Here is a 24420-nt window from a genome sequence, read left to right as displayed (position 1 = left end):
GACACTGAACACAGCCATCTCAGCTCCCTTCCTCACCTCTCCAACCCCAGCCTTAGAAGAAGAATGGAGAAGTGGCCCTGGCCTCATCAAGCCTCCTCAGAAGTAGACTGCCACCTGCCCTCATCACCTGTGTTGGGGGACTGACAGGGACAGGCCTGCTCTCTGGTTTGGAACTAAGGAGACTTTCTGCTGTAATGTTGGGTATTAGTCAAGAGTTCTCCAGACAGACAGAATCAATAGGATATGTTATAAATGTATGAGAGAAGATTTATTAGAGGAATTAACTCATGTGATTGTGAAGAGAAGTCCCACGATAGGCCATTTGCAAACTGGATGCTGGCAGTGTGTCTCAACCCCAGTCAGAAGGCCTCAGAACCAGGGAAGCTGATGGTGTCCTTGGTATAAGTCCTGGAACCCAAAAGCTGAAGAGTCTCGATCTCTGATGTCCACGGACAGGAGAGAAGAGTATATTTCAGTGTATACAGAGAGCGATTCACCTTTTTTCTCCATTTTTTTTCTCTCGGGGTCCACAGCAGATTGGATGGTTCCTGCCCACACTGAGGTAGAAGCTTTCTCACCCAATCCACTCAGGCTCTCATGCTAATCTCTTCTAGAAATACCCTCATGGACACACCTATAAAGATAGCTTTACTGGGTTTCTCGGAATTCTTTAATCTAATCAAGCTGACACCTAGAATTGACCTTCACACACTGATTACATTATTCCTGCTCAGAATCTTGAAATGACCAACCACTTTCCTTTGGATGAAATCAGTTTCTTACCTTGGCGTATAAGGCCCTGGATGGTCCAAACCCTGTCCTTGTCTCCAACCATACCTTGTCCACAGTGGTCTGTGGCCTAATATCAATTCTGCAGCCTTAATCTTCAAGGCTTTCACACATATGCCAATACCTTTGCTTGGAATGTTCTTTCCTTCTGCTCTTCATATGGTCACCTTCTTTTTATCCTTCAGATCTTAACTGTCCCTCCACTGGCCAGAGCTTCCCTGACTACCTTACCGAAAAGGGTCTTCCCCGGTCTTCTATCACTTAACTCTATTAGTTTCTCTCTTATCATGTTAGGTTATTGTAGACTTATTTATGGGTTCATTTACTTGTTAACTGCCTACAGCCTCCCCAGGACTTTAAGCATCATGAAAGCAGACAATCACCATTATATACTCAGAGCTTAGCAGAAAACTTGGCACACAGTACCATTCAAGAGCATCGGTCAAACAAATGAATGGTACCTCCTCTGCTGTATGATAATTGCCACTTTATTTTATTTGTATCCACCTCTGGAATCTGAACGCCTGGGCAAGGACTATATCTTATTCACCCTACCAAGTGTTCAACATAGTTACTGAAATATAGAACGAATGAATGTAGATCTTCTATAAAATAGGAGAACTGGAATTTCTGGGTCATTCTGATAATTTATGGAGAAAAAATAGAATATCTGATGAGCCTCTGGAAAAGCAGCCATCAAATGTCACTATATTCAAGTGCTACAGTCTGAATGTTTGTGTATCACCCAAATTTATGTGTGGAAATCCTAACCTCCAAGGTGATGGTATTAGATCATGAGGACTGGGCCCTCATGAATGGGATTAGTACCCTTATAAAAGAGGCCCAAGGGAGCTTGTCTGCTCCTTACACCATGTGGGGACAGAGTGAGAAGACACCATCTATGAACTAGGAAGTAGCCCTCCCAAGACACTGAATCTACCAGTGCCTTCATAGTGGACTTCCCAGCCTCCAGAACTGTGAGAAATAAATTTCAGTTGTTTATAAGCTATTTAGTTTATGGTATTTTGTTATGGTAGCCGAAATGGACTAAGACATCATGTTATCTCTTAACGTGAGGAAATGTGGGCTCCCCAGATATATGAAGTATTTATACATCACAGGTATCTTGCATTGCATTGTAGCTACCACAGGGGGATCTCAGGAGTCACATGGACACAGCTTCCAGGCATGCTGGTGTATACAGCAGAAGGGGACAGGGAGAAGGAACAAGCATCTTAGGACCCCCACCCCACGTGACAGGCACTGTGCTGGGCTACAAGTAACCAGGTGAGAGGTAGAAAATGCAGGACTTAACTCATAAAGCAGCATAGCCCTTCCTTTTGAGAGGACCCCAATGCCCCAAGTGCTTTCTTTTATTTGCATGTAAAATAGATGCCAAAACAGACATTATAATATCTAGCTCATTTTTGTTAAGGAAACATTTTTTATCTGAGAGCCACCAAGAATTTACTGATTATCCCAGAACATCCTGCGGGATGAAAGGTATTAATATTGTCAACTTGGTTCTATGATTGCCCTAGCTCAGGGGAGGTGAAGTACATACTTGGTGATAGACTGAAGGCCCCAGTTGTCAGACTGAGGGCACTAAGTTTAAAAAGCCATAAGGTACAAGAGCGGAATCTGAGAACACAAGAGCAGGATGGAAAGGGAGATCAATCTGTAGAAGTGGATGGAGTCTAATAGCTCCCAATAACCCTCATCTCTTCATCTAGAATTAAAAAGATAACATATATGAAACCATCACTAAGCACAGTGCTAGGCACAATGAAAATTCTTAACAGATGTTCTTGCCCTTTCTTTTTCCTTTTCTTGCTCAAGGGGGATTTGTACAGACTTTTATGGGAAGCTTTAAATGTATCTGAGATTTGCCATATAAAGGATCAGTGAATTTAAGAAATTGATCCTCTGTGGGATTATGGGAATCAGAGAAGCAGCAGAGGTTTGAGGAGTAAATCAGATCAAGAAAAGTTAGTTGTCCTCAAAGGAATAACAGAAAAATCCTGGGAAAGTGGGGAACAAAGAAAGACAGGTTGAGAGGAAAAATGTAATTTAGCAGAAGAAAGCAATTCTAAGGGAGCTGAAACAAATGGAATCACAATGAGAGGTGACCACTGCTGACACAGGCAAGCACTGCTGACACACACCTCTGCAAAGGAAGTGCAGAACTGATGGGCTTTCCTGTTTGCAGGTCCTTCTCCAGCAGTCCCTGAGATGACTGAGAAGGCCACACCTTCCCCATCACCCTGTTTCCACTCTGTTCCTCCCTCCTCACCTACAGTCTAGTTTATTCTCCACAGAATGGCCAAAGTAATCCTTTTAAAAGGTAAATCAGATTGTGTCTCTTGCCTGCTCAAAAACTAAAATCTTGAATAAAATCCAGCATCCTAATTCCCAGCATGGTTTGGCCCCTGGCTAACTTTCAGCCTTCATCTGTTCCCCCCTCCTTCCCATTTTGGTACAGCCACAGTGGCCTTTACAATGTCCCCTGAGCCTCCAAGCTGGCCGCTGGCTCAAGGCCTTGGGACTTGCTATTCCTTCTATCTGGAGGGTTCTTCCCGCTAGAATCATGGTTTGCTTCTTCACTTCACTCAAAGTCCTACTCAAGGGTCATCTCACTAAGGACAGCTTCCCCACCTCAAGTAGCTCCCATCCATCACCCAGCACCAAGCACCCCTTGTTCTACATCTCCTTACTCATCTCTACTTTTCCGTAGAGCATTTATCAATTTCTGGACACACACACACACACGGGGTCCCCAAAAAGTTCATGGAAATATTCGTATTATCTTTTAATTCCATTTTTCCATGAACTTTTTGATGTACCCTTGTATGTATATATGTGTGTATACATATATGTGGGTGTATATATATGTAGTTAAATAAAATTTCAATGAAAGTAAGGACTTTTGAAAGCAACTTTGTTTACTCTTGTATCAAAAATACTCCTAAGACACTCATCAGACAGATTGGACAGTCAGAGGACGTGGATTTTGACCTTGCCTCTGCTACCAACCTCAGATTTAGCACTTGATTATTCCAGCAACTTCTCTCCAAATGCTACTGTCACCAGAACCTCATTCTGAGATATTGTTAGTTAAGATTCTACAAGAGAATCAAGACAATAAGGGGCAGTTGAGAGGAAATCTGCTGAAGTTTCCTTTAATGTAAGGTGACCTCTGGCTAAGAAGCAAAATATCTGGATGTTTGGCCCCACATAGAGAGTGACTCTGGTTGCCAATTACATGTACGGGCACATCCAGTTATTGTTTACTTAACTTATAAGCTCACAAAACATCTGTCTTAAGGGATGGGGCCTTAAAGGATTATGGTAAGTCAAGAGTATAAAATACTCAATCTGTTTATCAACACTTGTTCCCACAGTTTCAAACAGGATTTGCTGATGCTAAGCTCTGAGATAGGGGTGACGTGCTTTGCTGTTTTCAGAAAGCCCCAAGTCACAGCAAAAGAGACAAATGGTTTCTGATTTCAAGAGATTTGTCCTCCCTTTCAAACAGCTAACTTCATTTTAACAACAGCTATGCCTATTTCTTTCTAAGATATGAAATATATTGGGTACTACGGTCTTAGAATATTGCGTTCATAGATCAGATAGGATACAGATGCACTTTCCTTTGCAAGACAATAATAGAAGAAAAGTGGAAGGGAAGAGAACTAACATTTATTGAATACCTACTAAATATGTGAGCTGGAGATAAAATGTTAGTCATCAAAATGTCAAGAGCATAGTTGGGGTCATCTTGGAAAAAAAGAGAAGAGAAAAAGACCAAGAGCCTAGCTGTGATGAACTCTGATGTTAATGGTCAAGAAAAGGACTGTGAAGGAAATACAGAACCTTGTAAAGGAGAAACAGAAGGAGTCAGAAATACAGGGAAAAAAAATTGGGAGAGGGTGACATTCTGGAAGGCCCAGGAAAGACAGTGTTAAAAGGAGAAAGGAGTGATCGTTGACGCCAACATGCTGCTGAGAACTCAAGAAAGGGGACTGAAAAACATCCCATGGATTTAGCAAACCAGAGGTCACTGGTGACCTTAACACCAAATGTTTCAGGGGGCCGATGGCGATGGAATTCAAATTGGAGTGGGGCAAGGAAGAATTAATAGGAAGAGGAAATAGGGACCAAGAGTATAGGCAATGCTTTGAAGAAACTCAGCTCTAAAGAGGAGGAGAAACACAGGGAAGTCGCTGGAAGTTGGGTATGTGGTTAAGTGAAAAGGGTTGGGACTTAAATCCAGTTCTGACTCGAGTGAATTCTATAAATTGCTGCTTCTGAACCACCCTTCTTTGTTTCTCTGAGTTTGCATGCTAATCCATCAATCCTTCCCTCTTTCCTATTTTCTTTTTTACCTCTAAAATAGTTTATATTTTATTAAAAGGCAAAAGTTGTTATAAAAAAATCACATTTATTAATAGTTTTGAATACTGCTATAATGGAAACCAGTTCACCATCTAATTTCTTTGCTCTAGACTATGTCTTTCAGGATACTCTTTTCTATTTTCAATAAAAACTACTCAAATGAGGCTCATGTGAAGAAAGTTTTTTGAAGTTTTGAGTATTTTATTGCAAAATCTAACTATCCCTTAGATTTGTGTTTAGCTTTAAAACGGCCATATATTGACATCCCTATCATCTTTCATCCTTATATCTAGTGTAAAATGAGTTAAGCAGGGAAATATTATTGTAATTTTATGGGTGAGGGAACTGAGTGCTTGAGACATTCATGGCAGAACTGGCACAAAACCCCAAAACCTCTAGTTCCCAGTCCAGGGTTCCTGTTACTCCACCACACTTTCCACAAGAAGGGAGGCAGGTTATGGATCCTGATGTCTGCTGCTTAACCCTAGAACAACCACCACCAAAACTTCCTCCTCTTTTATAACCATTAGTACAGTGTAGTAAGAGTTGTGGTCATCGTCATTGTCATAGTTCAGTCTATGAAGCCTTGTCAAATACATTACCTCTCTCAACTCAAAATAAATTCTCCGAGCTATCTCGGGCTGATTCTCTACTACTATCCCATGTTATGATGAGAAAACCAAGGTCACAAAATGATACATGTTGGAGCTGGGATTTGAACAAGATCTCTGAACTCCAAATCAAGTGATCTTTTCTTTGGGTTGGTGGTTTATCAATGCTAGATCCCTTTAAGAATCCAACGAAAATTATAGAGGCTCTCTTCACAGAAATACACACCTAAGTATGTGATGAACAAACCTTTGTGCACAATCTCAAGGAGTTCACTGATCTCAAGTTAGGAATACCTGCTCTCGTCACGCAGTCTCTAGACCAACTACATGCTAGTTGATGAGATTACATGGCATAATCCCTGTCTATGCTAATGGTGTTGTAATTAGAGACTCCTAGAGGGGAAGTTTGTGAAGCTTTCCTCAAGCAAATTGTCAGGACCAACTGTCCTCTACACGCCGATAACATACTGCCTATATTCTAGTGCAGGAAGCATTTCATTCTGCTCCGTGCAGGTGTGCCTCCCCTACTGGGGCATAAGCAAGGCTTTCTAGTGGAATGGTGGTGTCTAATGTAAGTCACAATAGCAACCACAACGATAATTTCTATCACCACCACTATTATTTACTGAACACCTATCACAGCTTGCCACTTAACTGTCACTGTGTGTCAGCCACTACTAATTCATTTTATGTTCACAACAATCTTCGGAGGGGTGTACTGTTATTATTTTCCTTTACAGTGAGGTACAAAGGCACAAAGAGGTCAAGTAAGTTGTGTGACCCAGAGTCACACAACTAGGAAGGGGCGAAGCTGAGACACAGACAATTTGGCTCCAGAGTCTGTGATATTGACTGCCATGTTGGACTCTCTTTTTGGCCATATGCTAGCTACATGGGTTTTCTCTGTTAATGTTATAAAATACCTAACTTTTCTTAAAAAGCTTGACAACTAAGCATTATTATCATGGAATTCATTTACAAGGGTACTTCAAAAAGTTCATGGAAAAACAGAATTAATACATAATACAAATCTTTCTATGAACTTTTTAAAGACACCCTTGCATTTACTATTTTTTAAAACGTTTTCTTTCAAAATACTTAGATTTACATAAAACTTGCAAAAGTAGGAGACAGACTTCCCTTTTACTCATCACCTGAGAAATGAACATAAATAACAATATTATTAATTTACATTGAATTTCGACAGCTTTCCTCCACTCATGTCCTTTTTCTGGGCCAGGATGTAATCCATGATCATACATTGTTTTTAGTTGTAGTATTACCTCAAGTCTCTTCCAGACGTTCTTCAGTAGTGAAGTTTCATAATCTTTCAAAGCACATTGGCTAATAACTTTGTAGAATGTCTTTCACTTTAGGTTTGTCTGATGATTTCCCATGTTTACATTGACGTTATTATAGATTTTGAGCAAGAACATCAGAGAAATGATGTTGTGTCCTCAGTTCATCATAAAAGAAGGTACATGATATTGATATATCTTATTGTTGATGGTGTTAACTTTCATCATTTGCGTAAAGTGCTGTCTGCCAGTTTTCCCCACTGTAAAGTTACTATTTTTCCTTTCGTATTAATAAGTATCTTGTGGTGAGATCCTCTAGGATTATGCAAATATCCTGCTTCCTATCATACTTTCACTCACTAATTTTAGCATCCATCAATGATTCTTGTCTGCAATAATTATTTCTCTGATATTTACCTAATGATGGTTTTCTATTTCCATTATTTCTTCTAAGTTTATTAATTGTAAGTCCAGTGACCTTACAGTAGACAGGAAAACCTGTCTTTTTTCCATCACTTATTTATTTCTTCAATTATTTATTTTTATAAGTATGGATGCTTGGAGTTATTTTATACTATCATTATTTATTTCAGTGATTAAATTGTCCCTAATTAGGCCAGTGAGAGATTTTTAAAGCTAGCTCCTATATACTTTGACAATTCATTTTTGAGTAATTCCTTCCTTTCTGGCACCACAAAATAGTCATGCATTTTCCCTGCCCCATTCTTAGAATCAATGATCTTTCTAAGGAGTTTTGATGACTTTTATTGGAGAACCAGGAGAATGGTATTTAGAAACCAAGATCTGGGTGCTTGGTGTGTCCATGGCTACTATGATGTCATTGCTTCTAGGCCATCTTAGCAGACAGAGCTAGGGAATATATATATATATATATACACACACACACATATATATACGTGTGTATATATATATATACTCACACATGAATGCGTGTATCTACAGCTATTTCCATTTATAGTCAGCTGCATATATATTAAAAAATCAGCTCAATTGTAATATACACATTGATGGAGTTTGAATGTGTTGTCCCCTCCAAAACTCATGTGGAAATTTGGTCCCCAATGTGGCAGGGTTGGAAAGTGATTGAGTCATGGGGGCAGATCCCTCATGAATGGATTAATGCTCTCTCTGGGGGAGGGGGAATAAATGAGTGAGTTCTCGCTCTATTAGTTCCCACAAGAGCTTGTTGTTTAAAAGACCCTGGCACCTCCTCTCTCTCTTTTGCTTCCTCTTGCCATGTTATCTGTTTGTACCTGCCGGCTGCCTGCCACTTTCCACCATGAGTAGAAGCAGCCTGAGGCCCGTACCAGATGCAACTGTCCCAGAATCGTAAGCCAAATAAACCTCTGTTCTTTATAAATTACCCATCCTTAGGTATTTCTGTTATAGCAACACAAAACAGACTAAAACAGGAAATTGGTACCAGAAGTGGGGTGTTGCTATACAGATACCTGAAAATGTGGATGAAGCTTTGGAATTGGGTAATGGGCAAAGGCTGGAGGAGTTTGGAGGACTTAGAAGAAGACAAAAAGATGAGAGAATGTTTGGAACATTTTAGAGATTGGTTAAATGGTGGTGGTGAGCAGAATGCTGATAGAAAAATGGACTGTAAAGACCATTCTAAGGAGGTCTTAGGCAGAAATCAGAAGGAGTTTATGGAAAACTGGGGCACAGATCACCCTTGCTGTGAACTGGCAAAGAATTTGGCTAAATTTGGTCCATGGCCTAGGACTTTGTGGAAGTTGGAACTCAGGAGTTGTGAACCAGAGCATCTGGCGGAAGAAATTTCTAAGCAGCAAAGCATTAAAGAAGCTGCATGGTTGCTTTTAAGAGCCTACTCTGAGTTATGGCAGCAAAGGCATGATGTAAAGTCAGAATTTAAAAGGGAAGCAGAGCATAAAGATTTGGAAAATTTGCAGCCTGGCCATGTGATAGAGAAGCAGAGAGCAGGAGAAAAATGCAAGGGTGAAGCAGATAAACTGGTTGCTAAAGACATTATCTTGGTGGTTGAGGCAGCCAGATGCTAATAACCAGGACAATGGAAAAAATGCCCTAAAGGCATTTGAGAAATCTGGAAGGGTGCCCCACCCATCACAGGTCCTGAGGCCTAGAAGGACTGAGTTGTTCCAGAGGACAGACCTGGGGCACAGCTGCCTCTGGGAACCTGCTGCTTGCATCCCAGCTGCTCCAGCTGGAGTGGCCCCAAGTGTGGTTCATGCAGCAGCCCTGGAGAGTACAAGCCTGAAACCTTGGTGGTGTACACGTTGTGCTAAGTCTGCAGGCTGGCACGATGTGAGAGCAGTGGAGGTGTTGCAGACTCCACCCAGATTCCAGAGGATGTCTGGAAAAGCCTGGGGACCCAGGAAGAGACCTGCCACAGGGGTGGAGCCACTGCTGAGGCCATCTACTAGAGCAATGCCGAGCAGAAAAGTGGGGTCGGAGCCCCCACAGAAAGCCTCCACCAGGGAAATGTGTAGTAGACCCAAGGCAGCGGGGCTGCCACCAGGACACCAGAACTGCAGGGCCACTGGTAATGTGCAACACAGGCCTGGAAAAGCCACAGGCACTAGCACAGCCCACTGTGCTGTGCCTGGCAGAGCTGGGTGAGTGAGGCTGCCTCATGCTTTGGGGGCCCAGATGCCCCATCATGCCCAGGATGCAGGACTTGGAGTCAAGGAAGATTATTTTGGACCTTTAAGATTTAATGTCTGCTGTGCTGGGTTTTGGACTTGTTTGGGGCCTGTTTCTCCTTTCTTTTGGCTTATTCCTCCCTTTTGGAATGGGAATATGTATCCAATGTCTGTTCCACCATTATATCTTGGCAGTAGATAAGTTTGGTTTTGTTTTTCATGTTCACAGATGGAAGGACTTTTGCTTTTGGTCTCAATGAGACTTTGGACTTCAGACTTTTAAGTTGGTGATGGAGCAAGCTAAGACTTTTAGGACTGCTTGGATGGAATGATTATATTGTGTATGCGAGAGCGACATGAGTTTTGGGGGGCCAGGGGCATAATGATGGAGTTTGGATGTGTTGTCCCCTCCAAAACTCATGTGGAATTTTGATCCCGAATGTGGTAGTGTTGGAAAGTGATTGAGTCACGGGGGCAGATCCCTCATGAATGGATTAATACTCTCCCTGGGGAAGGAGGGGTAGTGAGTGAGTTCTCGCTCTATTAGTTCCCGCGAGAGCTTGTTGTTTAAAAGACCCTGGCACCTCCTCTCTTTCTCTTGCTTCCTCTCTTGCCATGTGATCTGTTTGTACTTGCTGCCTGCCTGCCACTTTCCGCCATGAGTAGAAGCAGCCTGAAGCCCATGCCAAATGCAATTGTCTCAGAATCATAAGCCAAATAAACCTCTGTTCTTTATAAAATACCCAGTGTTAAGTATTTCTCTTATAGCAACACGAAACGGACTAAAACACATATAAAGGGTTTTCAGTATAGCTAAAGTATATACCTATGATAAACAAATTTTTAATTAGAGTACAATATTTGTGTAGTTATTTTTATCTTTAACCATAGAACATATTGCCAAAATATTTTTTTCCAAATTTACTTAGGTTAGTTCTTTTCTTTCCCAACCCTACTTTAGTGTGGTTATCTTCTTCATTTGTAAATAGTACATTCATTTTTTTTACTTTTTATATGCATACCTCCCCCCCATACACACATATCCTGGTTATCTATCTATCAATCATCTATCCATTTATTTGGAGGCGAGGCATGAAGCATCACAATGGTTCTAAGAGTCAGAGTTATATAAAAAGGTATATTCAGAGAAGTGCTATTCCCTATTACTCTGTTCCCATTCCCCCATTCTTTCTATCCCATTCCTACTCATCCCCTAGAGGTAACCAATCTCATTAGTTTCCCATTTAACCTTTCTTTACTGCTTTTGCACAAATGAATAGATACACATATATTTTCTTACATTCCTTTCTTTCTACATGAAATAGTATACTGTAAATATTCGTTTGCACTCAGCTTTCTTCGGTATATTCTAGAAATATCTCCACATCAGTTATCCTCAGTTTTATAGTTTTATAGTATGAAGAGCCAGGTTTAAATACTTTGAGTAACGTGTCCAAGAATGAAGCTGGGATGTGAACCCTGGAAATTTTGACTCAAAAATCCATGCTCCTCCTTCTATATTGGAGTTTCTCATGCATGGCCTCTGAGTATATTCTTGAGGGATTTCTAGGTTCTTTGAGTTATTTCCTATCATTTAAAAAACTATGTTCTGGGTCATCTGGATGACTATCTTAGAACCAAATACTAACGGGCATTTTCAATGCCCACAGATCTGAAAATCATGCAACTGCCCAAAGTGAATGCTGCAGTGCAGTCACACAAGGCAGGCTGTAGAGGGACAGAGACAGCAGTTACCTGGCTGCGGCCTTGGCCTGCAGTTCAGGGAAGGCGGGATGGCCGTGCACCATGTGGTCTATCTGAAAAACAAGAGAGATGGGTCAGTTTTATAGCTTCTCCGTGTTTCTGCCAGAAAAAGATATATCAAGATGTATGTTTCTTTCAGCTCTCTGTCCACAGAGGATTCAAGAACATTAAAATGCTAACTCGCAATAGTGTTTCCACCAAAAGAAATTTATCTTTGCTTAACCCAGTGCCAGCCACTTGGATTTATAAAACAAAGATATATGGAGGGAAGAGTAATAGGAAATGAAACTCCAAGGCTGAACTGGTAGCAGCAGGTAGCATCAGGTCCAAGAATGAGGAATGAGGAAGGAAGGTGACTCAGGTTAAATAGCAGGGAATCTCAATGTTAGAAGCACTAACCTTCTCTGGACCCCATCACCTACCCCTCCTGGTCCAGGCTATCACCCCAAGCAATAGCAAATTTTGAATCACTCACTGTGTCTTACCAATGGAGAAGCTAAATGAAAGAGAATAGGATGAAGGAGTCACAGTTTTTTTTAAAAAAATAAGAGGTCCCAGAGTTGTCAAGAGAAGCTCCCCTGACTGAAAAGTTGTCACATGAGAAACCGGGACAGAGAGGTCCTCTGCAGATAATCATCTTCTCATTTGAAATCCCATGTCTAGGATTTTATGCCTTAATCCACTTGGTGGCCCTAAATGAAATAGTATATAATAGGCATCAGGAACAAAAATATTTCCACACCCATAGAACTGTATAACACAAAGAGGGAACCTTAATGTAAAACTGAGTTAATAATATATCAGTATTGGTTCATGATTATAACAAATACACCACATTAATGCAACATGTTAATAATAAGAAAAAATAAAATGCAGATTATAATTGAAAAAAAAAAAAGAAAGAAAGAAAGAAATATTTCTTCATGCTGTTCCTCTGCTTGCTAAAACACACCCAACACTGTGCTTGAGCTCCTGAACCTAATCTGCGTTTTTTTTTTCCTGATTGTTTACTTGATTCTCTAGGACTCTAAAACAATCATTCCATTGGACTTATTTTCATTTAAACTATGAACAGACTGGCTATTTTGGCTTCATAAAGACAGGCTCTCTGAGCATGTTTCCTGAGAGTGAGGGCTGTGTAAAGAGAAAGAGAATTTGTTCAGGAGGCACAGATGCCAGGTTTGGGTTCTGGGTCTGATTCTCATTAGCTGTGTGACTTTGTGTAAGTCACTAAACTGCTCTGAACCTCAATAACATTCTTTACCCTACAGCCTCCTCTTAAAACTTAGTTGCTAGGAAGTAAAGTGTGTCTACTATAATGCCAACAGTAGTATAAGTGATACCACCTAAAATTTATTGACTCATTTACCATACATCAATACTAAGCTAAGCATTGGACACACATTATTTAATTTTTTCCTTACAGCACACCTATGAAGAAAATACTTTTCTTCACTATGGAGATGAGATAACTGAGATTAAAAGAAATTAAGTAATTTACTCAAGGTCACAGGGGAGTAATGACAAATCTAGGTCTCAAACTGAGGTCTCTTTATATCTTAAGTTGTTGTTCTTAACTTCTATGCTACACTATCTACTAAACTTCCAGGTATACTATTTAAACACTGTTGAATTCCATTGCAGAAATAGTTCAAAATAATACCAAAGCCATTGCTCATTTTAATGTAAAAAAGAAAAAATCATGCAGGTTTTGAATACAGTTGGCCTTCCATTTCCATGGGTTCTGCATCCACGGATTCAACCAACCAGATTGAAAATACTGTATTGCATTGAGAAAAAAATAAAAATAAAAATAAAAAATAACACAAATAAAAACATACAGCATAACAACTATTTACGTAGGATTTACATTATATTAGGTCTTGTAAGTAATCCAGAGATGGTTTAAAGTACAGGAGGATGTGCACAGGTTATATGGAATCACTGTGCCATTTTATATCAGGGACTTGAGCATCCTCCTATTTTTTCTTTTTTCTTCCTAACCCCCCTCCCACTCCCTCTTTCCCAACTGCAATAACCACAGTTCTGTTCTATCCTTCTGAAAGTTGAACATATTATTCCATTTTGATATCCACAGGGGTTCTAGAACCAATCTCCTATAGATACGGCAGGATGACTGTATTTACTTCCTGTAGGATCAATTTGTATTACTGTGATGAGGCCTATTCTGGACCCTTGAAGAGTCTGCAATCCACTGAGACTGTCAAGATGAACCCACTGGGATCAGCAATCAGTAATTAAACTCATTAAAACATTTGATGTTCATGTCTATGCGTAGTGCTTTAGGAATTCAGAGAAGGGAGATTTAAATGAGCTTCCAGGAGGAAGCATAGAACCTAGCATGTGTGGTGCACGCATGAATGCCATTATTTAGTACTTACTGAATGCCTAATGTGCCAGGTACTGTGCATAAGCTCTAGGATACAGTGAAAAATAAGAAATACATACAATATACATAATACATAGTAACATAAAGTAAGGGGTTGATCATTTGGCAATTATTATATAGTTGGAGAAGTTGAAGCTTCAGCTGAGAGTCTAAATACAGGCAAAGTTTGGAGGAGTAAAGGGCTAGAGGCAGGGCAGGTCAGAAAGGAGGCTGTGGTAAGCAGAGACATGAAGATGGAAAAACATGTATAGTTGTGAACAGTGAAAGGACTGGGATAGCTCTGTGCCTGGCATATCATAGGTGCTCAGTAAATATGTGTGGAATAAATGTGGAATGAATGAAGCATAGTGAAGGCATACCATGAGCTCACAGAGCACCATATACTTCTCCTTGGTGGCATTTACCACACTCTACCTATTTGTGCTGGGCACACACTGGACATAGAGTAACTGCATGTTAAATTAGAGAGCAAACGAAGTGGTGGAAATATGGACAAATGAGGAGGGTGGGGATAGACAGTGGGTCTTGAAATTCAGGCAAGTGTTTATACTTTTACTGCATTGGAGGCCATAAGAAATCATTTCAATTTGGGGAGAAAAATGAGGAAAAGTTAAGGAAAATTAGTCTGGTGTGATATGCAGGACAGGGATTTGATTAAGCATAGAGAGCAAGAAATGCAGACGAGGACCAGAGGCTTACACACTGGGAATACAAAGCAAAAATATTTCTTGTTCTTGCCATATATTGTTGCATTTCTCAAGTTCTTTCACAGTCATTAGTTTATATGTCTGTCTCTTATCCTACAATCTGAGATCTTTTAAAGCAAGACCCTCATTATTTCTCACTCCCCAGTGCCTAGAACAAAGCCTAGCATCTTGAATGAATGAATAAATGTTTTATTTTTTAAGAAAATAAAACAAATGTAGTAACTGACTAGTTATACACTATAAGAAAATCAGAGTCAGATGACTTTGAACTCTGGGTGTAAGAAAAGGAACTGTGGTTGTATTAATCATTTTCTGTACTGCTGATGCTTCAACACATATGGGGCCTTGCTGACCCTGGAGAGACTGAGCCTCCCAGGTCTCCCAGTTCCTAGACACAGTGAACAAGTGCCCTGGGAACATGTCTTATTTCATATGCAAATTTATCCAGAGCCCACCTCCTCCCCCCTCCTTCCTCTATTGGGCTCTCACACTCAGGGCCACTATTCCCCTGTTCCAGTTACCCCGGAGCCAGATACCAAACAATGAGGGATATCCCAGCATCCCCAAAGCCTACTATAATTATTCAAAGTAACCAATCCTAAATCTGCTTACTCTACCCAGCCTGTTCCTTCATGAAAAGCCACAATAAAGTCTTGAGCCCATGTTTTTCCCTCACACCCACTGCCTCCTGAGTGACCCTGATGCTTCCCCATGTAGCTCTACATGGCAGGGAGTAAGTAACTGTGAGTAACAAACTATCTTTTCAATGGCAATTGTCTCCTGATCTGTTGTTCTCAATGTACATGAATAATAATAAAATGTACATTTTAAAACAGTGGCTTAGTAGAAAGAACATGGGCTGTGGAAATAGACACATGGGTTCAAATTTGTGGATTATTACTTATCTCCTGTGCAAGCTTGAAGAAGTCACTTAACCTCTCAGAGCCTACAACATGTCCTACAACTGTAAAATGGGGAAAATAAAATGTGCTTTGCAGGGAAGGTCGTGGTGAGTGCCTGTTATAAAGGTGTACTTCAGTTCAAAACACCTACTACAAAAGAGAAAAGGGTCCAATCAAAAGAGTTAAAATGGTTTGTAGAACAGAATCCAAAATGGTCAGCTGCACTTTTTGTTTTCCACAGCATCTGGTGGTAAAGACATACCCTGATTAATAAAGAATAAGCCAGTTTGGTAAATAGCTGGGCACTCAGCCCATGTCCTCGATGACCCAACACAGTGTCACTAACCACAGCAAGGAACCACTAAGTACCCCATTGCCTATGCCACGGAGGCACTCAAACCCAACTTCAACATTGAATATGGCCAAAGCATCCACACAGAGGCTACACTACTGTGTCATCCCAAAACCAATAATAAAACACCCTACTCAACCGTCAATATAAAACACATCCACAGGAAGGAGTCTCTCTCCTCAGAGCCCACTAAGGAGCAATAGACCAAGCAACTGCTATACCAGATGACAAGACAGAGATACTAGAAATACAAAAAAAAAAAAATACAAAAAAAAAAGGAAAATATGACAACACCAAAGGAATACAATAATTGTCAAGTATCAGACCCCATAGAGCAGGAAACCTGTCAAATGAATGAAAAGGAAATCCAAGCAAAGATCTTAAGGAAACTCAAGAAGATACAGGAAGGTTCAGTTAGATAACACAACTAAACGAGAAAAACTATTCAGGATATGAAGGAGAAACTTTACAAAGAGATTAATACCTTAAAAAATAATGTAGCAGAATTCCTGGAACTGAAGGATTCATTCAATGAAATAAAAAACAACAAAAGCTTAAGCAGCAGGCTAGAGCAAGCAGAAGAAAGAGTTTCTGACTTTGAAGACAATCTTTTCAAAATAACCCAGGCAGATAAATAAATAAGAAGAAAATCTAAGGGGACTAGCACACAACCTTAAGTGCACAAACATCTGAATCATGGGCATTCCAGAAGAAGGGGAGAAAGGAACAGGCATTCAAAACATATTAAACGAAATAGTAGCAGAAAATTTCACAGGTAGTAGGAAAGACATCAAATCCAGGAGGCTCAAAGATCCCCAAACAGATTCAATCCAAAGCTGTCCTCAATCAAACACATTATAGTAAACTAGCAAAACTCAAAGACAAAGAGAGAATCCTAAAAATAGCAAGAGAAAAGTGTCAAGTCACCTGTAAGGGAAGCTGCATCAGACTAACAGCAGACTTCTCAACAGAAACTCAACAGGCCAGAAGAGAATGGGATGCTATGTTCAAAATACTAAAAGAAAAAAAAACTGCCTGCCAAGAATACTATATCCAGCAAAGCTATCCTTCAGAAATGAAGGAGAATAGTGTATTTCCCAGACAAAGAAAAACTGCAGGAGTTCACCACTACCAGACCAGCACTATAAGATATTCTCCAGGGAATCCTGAATCTGGAATCCAAAAAGCATTAATGATTACCATTGACTACACAAGAAAGAAAAAAATTCACTGGTAGAACAAAAATGCAAATGAGAAAGAAAAAAAAATTATATCTTACCACTTCAAAAAACCAACAAACACTAAACACAAACAATGCAAGAGAAAGAAAGGAACAAAGGATATGTAAAATGTCCAAGTGAAAATTGATAAAATGCCAGGAGCAAGACAGTAATTTTCAATAATAACCCTAAATGTAAATGGATTAAATTCCTCACTCAAAAGACACAGACTCACTGATTGGATTAGAAAGCTAGACCCAACTAATAAAAGACAAACATGTCTACAAGAAACTCACTTCACTGTACAAACACACACAGACTAATAATGAAGGGACAGAAAAATATGTACTGCACAAATGGAGACCAAAAATGAGCAGGAATAGCAATTGTTATATCAAATAAAATAGACTTTAAATCAAGAACCATAAGAAAAGACTAAGGAGGCCATAATATAATGATAAAAGGATCTATCCAGCAAGAAGGCATAACAATCATAAATATATACTCACCCAACACCAGAGCACCCAGATATATAAAGCAAACACTCTCGGACCTAAAGAAAGAGGTAGACCCCAATACAATAACCGTTTGGTACCTAAACACCCCTTTCTCAATGTTAAGGCAGATTAATAGAGAAACACAGGATTTAAATTACACTTTAGACCAACTAGATATGGCAGAACATTTCATCCAACAACTGTAGAATAAATATTCTTCTCATCAGCACAAGGAACATTCTCCAAGATAGACCACATGTTATGTCACAAATCAAATCTTAAAAAATTTGTAAAAAATTGAAATTATTTCAATTATCTTTTCAGACCACAATTGATTAAAACTACAAATCAATAAAAAGCAAAACTCTGGAAACTATACAAACACATGGAAATTAAACGACATGCTCCCAAACAACGTCTGGGTCCAAGAAGAAATTAAACAGGAAATCAAAAAATTTTTTGAAACTAATGAAAATAAAAACAAATCAGACCAAAACCTGTGGGATACTGCAAAAGCAGTACTAAGAGGGAAGTTTATTGCAATAAACACATCAAAAGAATAGAAAGACTTCAAATAAACAACCTAATGCTACACCTCAAAGAACTAAAAAACAAGAACAATCCAATCCCAAAATTGGTAGATGGAAAGAAATAAAGATCAGAGAAGAACTAAATGAAATAGAGGCCTCAAAAATGATACAAAAGATCAATGAAATAAAGTTGGTTTTTTGAGAAGATAAAACAGACAAACCATCAGGTAGTTTAACTAAAAAAAGAAGAGAAGATACAAATAATGAAAATCAGAAATGAAAAATGAGATATTAAAACTGATAACACAGAAATAGAAAGAATCATTAGAGACTATTATAAACACCTATGTGCCAACAAATTTGAAAACCTGGAGGAAATGGATAAATTCTGGACACATACAAACTACCAAAACTGAACCAAGAAGATACAGAAAACTTGAACAGATAAATAACAAACAATAAGATTGAAGCAGTAATCAGCAGCCACCTAAAAAAGAAAAGCCAGGTGGCTTTTCTGCTGAATTCCATCAAATCTTTAAAGAGGAATTAATATCAATTCTCTTCAAACTATACCAAAAAATTGAAACAGAGGCCATTCTCCCAAACTCATTCTATGAGGCCAGGATTACCATGATACCAAAACTAGAAAATGATAAAATAACAACAAAAAGAAAACTACAGGCCAATATCTCTGATGAACACATATATAAAAATCCTCAAAAAAAAATTTAGCAAACAGAATACAGTAACACATCAATAAAAACATGCACCATGATAAAGTGGGATTCATCTCAGGGATGCAAAGATGGTTCAACATTCACAAGTCAATGAACATGACACACCACATCAACAAAATCAAGGACCAAAACCACATGATTATCTCAATAGATGTAGAAAAAGCACTTGACAAAATTCAACATCTCTTCATGATAAAGACTCTCAGCAAATTAGGTACAGAAATATAATAAAAGCCATATACAGCAAACCCAACACAAATAAATATATTCCTGAATGGGAAAAGCTGAAAGCTTTTTCGTTAAGGACAGGAAAAAGACAAGGATGCCCACTCTTAACACTCCTATTTAACATAGTATTGGAAGTACCAGCCAGAGCCATCAAGCAAGAGAAAGAAATAAAGGGCATCTGGATTGGAAAAGACAAAGTCAAACGGTCCCTGTTTGCAGATGACATGATCCTATATATAGAAAAACCTAAAGATTCTAACAAAAAACTTTTAGAGCTGATAAACGATTTCAGTAAAGTTACAGAATACAAAACCAACATGCAATAACCAGTAGTGTAATTATATTCCACTAACAAAGTAGCAGAAAAAGAAATCAAGAAACCAAGATCATTTACAATAGTCACCAAAAAATGAATATATCTGGGAACCAATTTAACCAAGGGGGTAAAAGATCTCCACAAGGAGAACTACAAATCACTGCTGAAATAAATTAGGGAGGACACAAAAGATGGAAAGACATTCCATGCTCTTGGATTGGAAGAATTAACATTGTGACATATCCATACTACCCAAAGCAATCTACAGATTTAATGCAATGCCCATCAAAATACCAATGACGTTCTTTATAGAAATAGAAAAAATAATCCTAACATTCATATGGAACAACAAAAGCCAAAGCAATCCTGGGAAAAAAAATAAAGCCAGAGGCATTACACTACCTGACTTCAAATTATATTGCAAAGCTCTGGTAACCAAAACAGCATTGTACTAGCATAAAAACAGACACTAGGACCAATGGTACAGAATAGAGAACCCAGAAATCAACCCAAATACTTACAGCCAACTGATCTTTGACAAAGGCAACAAGAACATACATTAGAGAAAAGATTGCCTCTTCAGTAAGTGTTGTGGAGAAAAATGCACATCCATTTATAGAAGAATGAAGCTAGACCCGTGTTTCTCACCATATACCAAAATCACCTGAAAATGGATTAAAGACTTAAATGTAAGACCTGCAACTTAAAACTCCTTAAAGAAAACATAGGGAAAGCACTTCAGGAAGTAGAACTCGGCAAAGAATTTATGAATAAGACCCCATTGCACAGACAACAAAAGACAACATAAACATGAGATTATAGCAAACTAAAAAGCATCTTCACATTAAAAGAAACACTTAACAGAGCAGAGACAACCTACTGAATGGGAGAAAACACTTGCAAACTGCATCCAACAAGGGATTGATATCCAGAATATACAAGGAACTCAAACATCCTAACGATAAGAAAACAAGTAACCCAACTAAAAAATGGGCAAAGGTGCTAACTAGGCATTTCTCAAAGGAAGATCTACAAATAGCCAACAGACATATGAGAAAATGTTCAACATCACTAAGCATCAGGGAAATGCAAATGAAAACTACATTTAGGTATCATCTAACCCCAGTTAGACTGGCTATTATCAATAAAACAGAATAACAAATGCCTGTGAGGATATGGAGAAAGGCGAACCCTCCTACACTATTGGTGGTTCTGTAAATTAGTGCAGTCATTATGGAAAACAGTACGGAGGTCCCTCAAACAACTGTAGATAGAACTGCCACATGATCCAGCAATCCCACTGGGTATATACACAAAGGAATGGAAACCATTGTCAAAGGGATATCTGTACTCCTATGTTTATCACTGCTCTATATACAACAGCCAAGAGCTGGAACCAACCTCAATGTCCATTGATGGATGACTGGATAAGAAAAATGTGGTACATACACACACAATACAGTGGTACTCAGCCAGGAGAAAGAATGAAATTTTGCCATTTGCAGCAAAATGGATGAGCTTGGAGAAAATTATGTTTTAAGTAAAATAAGCCAGACACAGAAATACCATGTCTTCACTCATAATAAATAGGAACTAAAAAAAAAACAAATAAATAATAAAAAGGAGAAAGATACAACAATCACAATAATATGTTGAACTTAGGAGAGAACAGAACCAAGGTTATAGTGGGAAGAGGGAGGAGGTGGGGAGTCAGCGAGATATTGGTAAAGGGCCAGAAAAAATGATTACATTGTTGAATGATGAATATACTGAATATCATGATTTGATCACTACATACTATACACAAGTACTGATAGTCAACTCTACACTCCACAAATATGCATAATCAATTATTTAACCCCCCCAAATAAAACTAAAAATCCCCCGCTGCCAACAAAACACACACAAAAAAAATAAATAAATAACTAGACACTCATTTAAATAGCCTGGAAACGACTATTCCTAGGGTTGATCTCTTTACTTAAGTTTTATTCTCTAATGCATTTAGCACAGTATAGAAGAACATAGTGCCTCCTTAGTGGTTGTTTCCCAATGAAATAACTACTTTTATAACAAGGACTGTGTTTGTCAAGTGGTTGACTCAGAAATATATAGATAGAGCTAGTCTAACTCTCTGTGTGTTTTCTTGTTTCCTCCATGTCTTCAAACTTCAGCTCTGAGAGCAGGCAGCTGCACGAGCAGGCAGAAAACGCCAAAAAGTATTTGGATAAGAAGGATCTTGAGATGGGTGTAGTCAGGTCTTTTTCAGGCCTATATAAATAGGGAAGGGTAATCTTACAATACATAACTTGGGTTTTTAGGCCCTTCCTTATAAAGATTACATCTGCATTTGGAACACAGGAGCAAGAGCAATGCTATACAGTGTAGCACAGAGATCAGAGATCATGACTGCATACATACGACAAGGTGACATCTGGTTGACATATGTATTTTGGGGGGGATATATAATGTTTTTAAAAAGGATCCAAAATTTTGAAATTGGGAGACTTCATTTAAATCCAGATTCTGGGTTCTCTTGAATAAATGAAGAGTGTAAACACTGGGTCACCTGCATCCCCCATGGCAAGAGTCAGTGTGGGCCGAGTGATGACTGATCCCTTCACACATGCCTGCATGCACTCTCCCTGTCATTTGCCAGCAACAGACAGCATATTTTATGGATTTATCATCATGATTGCACTAATGTTTTATTTGTAGTAGAGAGATATTTCTTTCTGCCAATCCCTCTGTCAAAAGAGAAAACAAGGAATTAAGCCCTATAGTACTGTGGGTTGCAAGAAAAACTTCTTTGTAGAAGTAAGGAATATTTCTTTGCCTGGTCTGTTTGCTATCTTTCTGACTCCTTTAGGCATTTGAGTTGTTGGCTCTTGATATGACAGAGAGAACATGAAACAAGGAATCCTGTGACTTGTGTTCAGTCCTGGCTTGGGGCATGACCTTGGACAAGAATATCTCTAATTTTCTCCTTAAAACATTTAATAAGTTAATATGACAAATAACCAAATGTTTGCAAAATTACAAAGAGAACTTCATTGTCTGAGATAGCAAAACTGTTGGCAAAGAGTTCACAGGCAAGAAAAACATATAACAAAGGCAAACCTAGAATTTATTTTAAGAACATTAGGTTCTGTGATCATTTTGCTAAAACAAAAGCAACCTTATAGCATGAGTGATTTTTTTTCCTATTAAAATCAGTTCTATGTATTAGTCTTGAGGCTGTCTCATACTCTGCCTTGCTGATAGAGTAAAGAAATAATGAGGCTCAGAGAAATGTTCATCTCTTTTCAGAACTCCTTCTTTCCATTTGTGTTTACCTGAAATGTCACTTTTTTCATCAAAGCCATTTCAACTCTTTATTTTTCTAGTCTTCTTATCTGGAAGCTAAAAAACATTGCCTAATTTTTCCCAGCCTTGAAATTCTCATGAAAACCTAATGAAAGAAAGTACAACCTGAACAATGTCTTTTATGCTTCTGGAAAGAATTGTGGGTTTCAACACCATATGGTTCCGAAGAGCAAAAAACACTCCTAAAAAAAAATATAAACTATGGTTTATTACAACTTTAATATTAGCTTTAATATTATAACTTTAATAACATAGAACTTCACTACAAGTGGATAAATTCAAACTGAATGTATATCTAGTTTAGTCAGTTTCATTCACTATCAAAGTTAGTAGCTTTGTGTATTTTTAGTTTGTTAACAAGTTCATTTATTTATGAAACTAACATGTGATATATGGTTACCTTGTGTTATATCATCCTAATAACTAAAGATACAAAGGCAAATTAAAATTATTGCTCTTACAAAGCTTTGGGTAGAAAGGGAAAATGGGCATGCTGATATCCTAATATAGTCTAGACTGATAAGGTTTTTTATAGATTCAATTAATATTATTTGAGCATCTACTCTTCCAGACAGGTAAGCACAGGGGATTCAGTGGCAATTAAGACAGACTTAATCTCTGTCCATATGAAGATTATATCTATTAAAAGATAGAGATAATCAGCAAATAAGCATAATAAGTAGAGGTAGTGATTAGAGCTTTGAAGGAAATAAATAGGTTACTGTAATAAGGACACTGATTTTAGAAAGAGGGATTATGGAAGACCTCTCCAAAGGTGAAAATTTAAGCTAAGATTAAAAAGAAAAAACAAAAAAGGCACCAACAATTTCCAAATAAAAGGAATAACAAATGCAAAGAGTCTGTAGAAGAAAAAAGCTGCATATGTCTTAGAAGTTGACAGGAGTCCACTGAGACCACACTTGAGTAAACAAGGAGGAAAGTTATATGAAACAAATATAGAGAGGTAGGAAGTGGGGTAAACCAAGCAGTCCATGGTAAAGGCTTTAGATTTTATTCTAAGCACAATGGGAAGACACAGAAGGATTTAAATCAGGAGTAAAGAATCCTATGTGGTTTAAAAAAAAAAAATCATTCCACAGTTCCACTTCTTATAATTGCTGAATAGCTCATATCATACCAATTCTCACCATACCAATATCATACCAATGCTGGCACAAATATGGCATATAATCCTCAGAAGATACTAGATAGTGGACAAAATCAGGTAGAAACTGGACAGTAGACACACAGAAAGAAAAAATTAGTATTGCATGTGTTTCCTGATTTTACAGATTTTTGCCTGAAGATAGGCCCCAATCATTGCCAGGCATGGTGATTACTACTTAGACAGAAATAAGTTTTCCTGGTTAAGGACTGTGAGGTCAGAGTTCAAGGCAGACATAGTAGCTAGAGAGTAAGTGGTGTTGATGGTGGGGGATCAAAGAAAGGATAGAGTCACAGGAGTCCAACACTTCATATCATGAACCCTAATCTCTGGATGATCTCTGAATTACATGTGCCTGGGACACTACAGGTAGCCTAGCTAAAACTAAGATAACTCAACAGAGATTTCATAAGTGCTCATCACAGGAGAGACAAAACTTGGAGTTTGAGTTCAGCTAAATAAATTACCTGCTAAACCAAAAA

At 38.5% G+C, this 24420-nt stretch overlaps 1 protein-coding gene across 16 annotated transcripts in view; it reads right to left on the bottom strand.

Moving 5' to 3' along the window:
- The window catches only part of FGGY (FGGY carbohydrate kinase domain containing), a 433428-nt gene that overhangs the window by 115802 nt on the left and 293206 nt on the right, over positions 1–24420 (bottom strand). For all 16 annotated transcript variants that reach the window (XM_063105670.1, XM_063105668.1, XM_063105673.1 and 13 more), the window contains one exon: positions 11500–11561. In XM_063105670.1, the coding sequence (XP_062961740.1) occupies positions 11500–11561 (62 nt within the window). The remainder of the gene's footprint in view (positions 1–11499; positions 11562–24420) is intronic.

This window comes from Cynocephalus volans, chromosome 8 (assembly GCF_027409185.1).
Source record: "Cynocephalus volans isolate mCynVol1 chromosome 8, mCynVol1.pri, whole genome shotgun sequence".
Classification (NCBI taxonomy): Eukaryota; Metazoa; Chordata; class Mammalia; order Dermoptera; family Cynocephalidae; genus Cynocephalus; species Cynocephalus volans.
Note: the sequence above shows the minus strand (reverse complement) of the source record. Positions and strands in the feature narration are given on the sequence as shown.